This window comes from Galeopterus variegatus, unplaced genomic scaffold (assembly GCF_000696425.1).
Source record: "Galeopterus variegatus unplaced genomic scaffold, G_variegatus-3.0.2 Scaffold2764, whole genome shotgun sequence".
NCBI lineage: Eukaryota > Metazoa > Chordata > Mammalia > Dermoptera > Cynocephalidae > Galeopterus > Galeopterus variegatus.
This window is the reverse complement of record NW_007728875.1, coordinates 85,274-92,122: the sequence shown is the minus strand read 5'-3', so window position 1 is coordinate 92,122 and position 6,849 is coordinate 85,274. Positions and strand designations below refer to the sequence as shown.

The 6,849-nt window shown below is 39.4% G+C and overlaps 1 protein-coding gene across 1 annotated transcript in view; it reads left to right on the top strand.

The window, feature by feature from the left end:
- The window catches only part of LOC103598862 (matrix extracellular phosphoglycoprotein-like), a 10,924-nt gene extending 5,553 nt beyond the window's left edge, over positions 1–5,371 (top strand). Inside the window, exon 2 of the mRNA XM_008582915.1 lies at positions 3,908–5,371. Coding sequence (XP_008581137.1) covers positions 3,908–5,371 — 1,464 coding nt within the window. The remainder of the gene's footprint in view (positions 1–3,907) is intronic.
- The last annotated feature ends 1,478 nt before the right edge of the window (positions 5,372–6,849 follow it).

Below are 6,849 nucleotides of genomic sequence, written 5' to 3'. Positions count from 1 at the left end.
TTCAATGTGATGTCTTCCTCCAAATGAAGCAATGGTTTGGTCGGGAACGTTCAAAGGGTTAAGTGAGTAAGAATTCTGGGATACTGTTACCAGCAAACAATATTTTCCTACACATGCACATGAGAGCAAAGTGATAAATGATGGAGAAAAAGGAAAGGCAATTAACAGGTCTTAATAGGGAATCCTGTTTACACGGAGTTAGTTTTCCATACGCATCCAGAAAGTTAAACAAATCCTCTCAGCTTTGCATGTCACCAAATTGCAGCTTACTTCTGCCTACCACGATTTCTCCTGGCAGTCTCTGAAAATTCCGCTCTAAGAACTAACAATCTTCTGTTCTTTACCTCAACTGAATATTACTAAGGCCAAAATTGCAAACTTAAAAGAGACTGAATGTTCACGCTGTGAGTTTTGCCGTTTAGTTATCAGACATGAATATTGTAAAATCTGCCTTTCTCTCTGAAAATATTTCTACTTGCTCTTTTTCCATTGAAATTTGGTAGTAACATTGATACACCCTGCGAGAGGAAGCAGGGTGTTTTCGCTGTCAGGGAAAACATGTCGAGCTACGTAGAGAAGAGAAAAGGACAAGCTGCTGCTTCAGGAGCTGGCTGCCGCGCGCCCTCCTGTGGCTGCAAGACGTATTACTACTCGTCAGAAACAGAATTCGACTTGGCTCAAGAGAAAACGTATCTTGTACTGTCAAAAAAAGAATCAGAAAACGTCTTAGTAAGAGATCAACCCACATTAATGTGCTGGGATGCTCAGAGAAAAGAATGAGGCCCTTGTCACTGGGATAACAATAATTCTTTTCACTCAGTGCCTTCTTGCAGATTCATTGGCCAGAGAGCTAGAAATAGTTTAAAATGCCATCATCAAAAGGACTATTTACTTTCCCAAATCTGGCTCCATTTCTCATGGAAGTAATAGTAGTTTCCGTGCAGAATGTTATTTTCCTCTTTAGATGGCATCTCTAAGACTACAACTAACTGCCTGTTAAAATAAGTTACAATTTATTTGTTGTGACAAACATGTTGAGCTTTTTCTATTGTGTAAGATACTATGTGAGATAAAATGATTGAGAAAACTTTATTATTTCTCTCCAGGATCTTAGAATTAGAAAAGAAACAAATGTCACTTACAAAAATCATTATAACCCAAGACAGAACATGGAAGGTGCTATGTGAGTGGTACCAAAAAAAAAAAAAAAAAAAATTATGCTTTAGGGGCTTAGAGCAGAAAGAAATTAAATTAGATCCTGGCCATGTGTTCAGGGAAAGCTACATAAGGGAAACAATTGAGCTGGGCCTTGGAGGATGAGTAGGATTTAAGCAAACAAAAGTGAGCGCGAGAGGCCATTCTCCATGAACAGAATAACATGAGCGCAGGCATGGAGACAGAAAACCAGAGCATAGGAAAGCAGATCGGCCAACTGATACATAGCCCATCATACAGTCAACAGTGCAACCAGAAATCATTTAACATAAGCAAATGCAAAATCAAAGGTTTTTTTCTATTTTTAAATATTTTCTCCAATGCAAAAGTGATTAACTATCACATATCACAGTTTCACGTTTCAAGCTTCCATTTTTAAGAGAACTTTCCTCAGTCTTCTAATGAAATGCACACAATTCATTAGTATACATGCTACTCTTTTAAAAGCAGTCGAAGCACCAAAAATAAAACAAAACTTCCCACTTCAGAGAGCAAAAAAAAAAAAAAATTGGAAAAGGATTACTATATAATCTACTGATTGTCTAACCCACTTGTTTAATTCAAAAGATTGTGTTAGCAGTGAGTAAGTGAACTTGATTGCAAAGGAAAATATGAATGTCCAAGTAAAATTCTTCAAGACACAGTGACTTAAAGTAAGTTAAATATTTAAAATATTTGTTATTCAGAAATAACTCACTACGAAGCTTGCTTCTAGTTTATTTTTTTCTCTTAGCAAAATCTTACCGATTTTCAGAATCAACCCACCAATATAAAAAACTAGTGAATAATGGTGTCACAACTTCCACAAATAAATCATTTCAAAATATGTCTTGAAAATACCACAATTTGGCAGTTTTGCAGACCACTTATTAGCCAGATTCCTAAGAGTCGAGAGCACTTCCATAAACCATTTTTATCTTGAGATTCAAGTGTGAGCTGATTCAACAATTTCCCCACTGCTTCCAACAGATAATAAGACACAGGAATAAAAACAGTCTTCCAAGTAGGATGGTACCTCTATCTGGGGCCCAAAAGAGAGAAAGAGAGAGAGTGACCAATCAAAATTTATTTTAGATAGATCTTCACTTCCTCTCCTTCTCCCTCTAAGGTGGCATCCAGGTGTGGCTCATACCATGCACAACATACCATACACCATATGTACAAACATGGTTTATACCATAGTCGAGAGGAAGACTTGAGGAAATGCTGCCAACCACTTGTGGTTTGCGTGCCCTGCTGGCATCGTAAGAAGAGTCGTTGCCTACCATAGCTTAAGATACAATCAGTGGTGATTCAGCCTCTCTTTCCTCTCATGGGCAATTTATACCCCTCTTTCTCTGGGGATGACTCACATTTGTCCCCGTGCATGCTCCATCAACATTGCTCCTTCTAGAGCCACCCAGCTCCCTCTATGATAACATCCTCTGGAAAGCTCCAGACCAGACTCTCAGATACTTCCACATCTAGACTGTGCCACGGAGAAAGCCCTCTTTCTCCCTGACCACATCTTTCAGTAAAGCTTGTTGAAACTTGGCTGCACCCCAGGTTGGTAAAGTGCAGACTATAAAGCAGCCACTTCACAGATCCCCACCCTCTCCATCCCTGACACACACCCCACCAAAAAAAGGACAAGTTGAGACACAGGCATAAACACTGTATTCTCCTCTTCCACTTTCTCTTTCTCATCCTATTGTTCTCTCAGGGACTTTTCTTGCCTGCACCTCTGTTACATAAGCTTATGATCTAGGACAGTCGTTCTCAAAATGTAGTCTCGAGACTAACAGGATCAGCATTACCTGAGATTTGTAAATAAATTTGTAAGTTCAGACCTACTGAATCAGAAACTCTGGCCATTGGGGCCAAAAATCGTTGTTTCAGCAAGCCTTCCAAATAATTCTGATAAATGCTAAATTTGAGAACTATTGATCTAGACTATCAGTTTTATCTTATTTCATGACAAATAAGGGAGAGAACAAAATTAATGAATTTTTTTAGACAATAACTGGAATTGCAAAACTTGCTGCAAAATCCTTTGGATGTCAGAAGCTGAGTATTACCTAGATTCTTCAATTTGCAGATTTTCTGTTAAAAAAAATGAAAGAAAGAAAGAAAGAAAAGAAAAAGAGAAGAAAAAGAAAATCTTCCTTTAGGCAGCTACGATCAGGGCACAGGGCAAGAGAAAGAGAGAGAGAGAATAATTGATTTAAAATATGAAATCCATTTCACTTCCAATGACTCACTATTCACAGGATGAAGACAACACTCTTTAATCACGATGTTCTTAAATTCAGGTCCTCCTTCAAAATCAGGCTTTAATCAACTTTTCCAAATTTATTTCTTATTCTCTCCTTTAGAATTTCTTTACTCCCGCCATATAGGTTTATTCATATTATCTTTTGATTTTTTCCTGTTTCTAAACAAGTGACTATGCCACTTATTGTTAAAATATTCTCACCCCTTTCCCTGCACGTATCTGAATCGTACCCATCCTTCAAGACCAGCTCATTACTCATTCCTTATGAAACCTGCTTTGGCCATTCCAGACTGATATCTACCGATAAACCTCTATTAAGTTAATAGACTCTTTTTATTAAATATCTGGCAGTAGGTTTTTTATATTACCTAGGAATTATTAGATTTTTAAAATTTAACACAAAATAATCACTTTATGTTAAAAATTGTACTTTAACAGGAAGAAAAAAACAAAGACAATATTGCTCTTCATTTTGACAAGAGAAGTCAAGAATCATCCAAAGAAAACATCGTCCAGGAAAGAGAAGAAGATTTGCCCCTTTTTGAAGTCAATGAAAATAACCAAAGCAGTAAATCCCCCAATTTTTTTGCAAATAGACAGACACTGAATAAAGGCTATAGTATCAATGACAGAAAGAATGCCTACGATGACCTAAAGATGTCCCTTTATACTGAATCCACTGAGAACAAAAGGGTTGAGGGTAGAGATGATGCTATCAGCAGACTACATGACCAAGAAGAATATGGCGCAGCTCTCATCAGAAACAACATGCTACACGTAATGAGGCCAGCGGCTGTGGTTAAAGTCTCGGGGGAAGAAAATAAAAAGAACAAACCGAGACATGTTCTGAGCAAAGTTCCAGCAGGTGTGAAGTTCGATAAAGCCCACTCAAAAGATAAAAAGACTCATCAAAGAGATCCCCAGGTCCGGAATACTCCAGTAAAAAACAAAAGCACCCATCAAATCCAACACAACGCTGACTATCGAAAACAGCTCCTCAAAGTCAAAAAAATCCCCAGTGATTTTGAAGGCAGTGGTTACACAGATATTCAAGAGAGAAAAGACAATGATATCTCTCCTTTCAGTGGGGATGGACAACCTTTTAAGGTCATTCCTGGCAAAGAAGGAGCTATTGGTTCTGACCCAGAAGGTACAGATATTCAGACAGGGTTTTCAGGCCCAAGTGAAGCTGAGACTATCAATCCTGACACAAGAGGGCCAGGTTATAATGAGATCCCAGAGAGAGAAGAAAGTGGTGGAAATACTATTGGAACCAGGGAAGAAACAGTGAAAGAAGCAGATGCTGTTGACGTTAGCCTGGTGGAGGGCGGCAATGACATCACAGGCAGTACTAATTTTAAGGAACTCCCTGGCAAAGAAGGAAACAGAGTGGATGCCGGCAGCCAAAATGCTCACCAAGGGAAAGTAGAGTTTCACTACCCTCCGGCACCTTCAAAAGAGAAAAGAAAAGAAGGCAGCAGAGATGCAACTGAAAGTACCAATTATAATGAAATTCCAAAAAATGGCAAAGGTGGTGCTAGAAAAGGTACACAACACTCTGATAGGAATCAAGTGACCTTGAATGAAAAACAAAGATTTTCTAGTAAGGGCAAAAGTCAGGGTCTGGTCATTCCTTCTCATGATCTGGATAATGAAATTAAAAATGAAGTAGGTTCCCATAATGGCCCCAATAATAACAGGAATATAATAACACACAGCAGAGAAAATCACTACGTACCCCACAGACAAAATAACTCTGTACGAAATAAGGGTATGCCACGAAGGAAAGGCCCCTGGGGTTATAGAAAAACCCATTCCAACAGGAGTTTTGGCCCCTCTGAAAAGGACGACAGTAGTGACTCATCCGACAGTGGCAGTTCCAGTGAGAGTGATGGTGACTAGTCCACTAGGAATTCCCAGCAGGGTAGCAGTTCGAATACCCAGTCCTCTGTGAGTTGATGGTGAAGGAGAGCAGCTGACAGCAGACCCGATGAAGAGAGGACAGAGTGGGGACCTGAGTTAGCCAAGGAGCCTGGTCTCCTTGTGGGAATTTTTGCTATTTTAATCATCATAGTATAAAACTCTATTCGAAGTTATAACAGTCTTTTTTTTTTTTTTTGAATTTTTGCTATTTTAATCATCATAGTATAAAACTCTATTCGAAGTTATAACAGTCTTTTTAAACACACACACAAAAAAACTCATTAAAGATTTATGAACTGGTCACATTTGAATAGGTGTCCTTTAAAAATAGTTTGTGAACGGGAGCGCCACTGCGCTTCCCAAGCGGCGCACTATCCAGTGCGCCACCGGGCCGGCCCTATAACAGTCTTTTTAAACACACACACAAAAAAACTCATTAAAGATTTATGAACTGGTCACATTTGAATAGGTGTCCTTTAAAAATAGTTTGTGAATGTCACAAATGGCCTGCTGTGTTGTTTGCCCTGTAGAGATGAAAATAAACAATATCTTTCTGTGATAATCTGTAATTAAATGATCTGTAGGAAGCTCTGTTGTCTGGGGTGCTTCATTTCAGAGTCAACATGACGAGTTCTGCCTCTGGCAAAGGCGGTGCCTGTGAGATGAATCCTCCGGATAAGGTCTGAAGGCGCCCCCAGCCCGCGCTGTGCCAGCCGGCGTTGCCTTCTCCCCGGACCTCCCTCTGCTCTGATAAACACATCCTACTTCATATCCTTCTACGCTCCTCCCTCTGCTGCACATTCATAACTTCTTACAAGGCAAATATTATTTTCTGAAACAAATCTCCACACTATCATTTTTCTCAATTCTACCTCCTTCCAGACAAAGAGGAAAATAAGGTGGAGGTGGCAGGGAGGATTTGAGGAGAAACACAAATGCGAAGCCCGAAACAAAGATTTAATTTGACAGATAATATTCATCAACTGATCCCCAAACATTTCCAGCTTATTTCTTTCCTTCATCTTTTAGTATAGATGCTTTTCCAGCTGATGACGCCTGTGACCATTCTGGAAATTAGACCTAATCTCCTGGTAGGGGAGGGGAGCAGAATTCTGGAAGGCTTTGCCTCTTCCCGAGAAGAGGAACTTATAGAGCTGGTAAATTATATAAGTTCTCTTCCTCCTGTCTTACCCTCTTTTTGACTTAATATGAACATGATGCCTGGAGGTACAGCAGCCATTTTGTGGCCATGAGGGAAAGGACAAAATCATCATACAGATGTCACTGAACCAGCTTCATGAGCCTCCTGCCTCCAGGGTCCTTGTTCTGTGAGAAAAAATAATTTCCTATTTGTTAAGCCATTGCCCTTTTTTTGTAATTGATCACTAGATTGAATTCCTCATTGATACACCTTTCTATTCCTGACATTCTTCTAAATGAGGAGAGCCAAAAGAAGG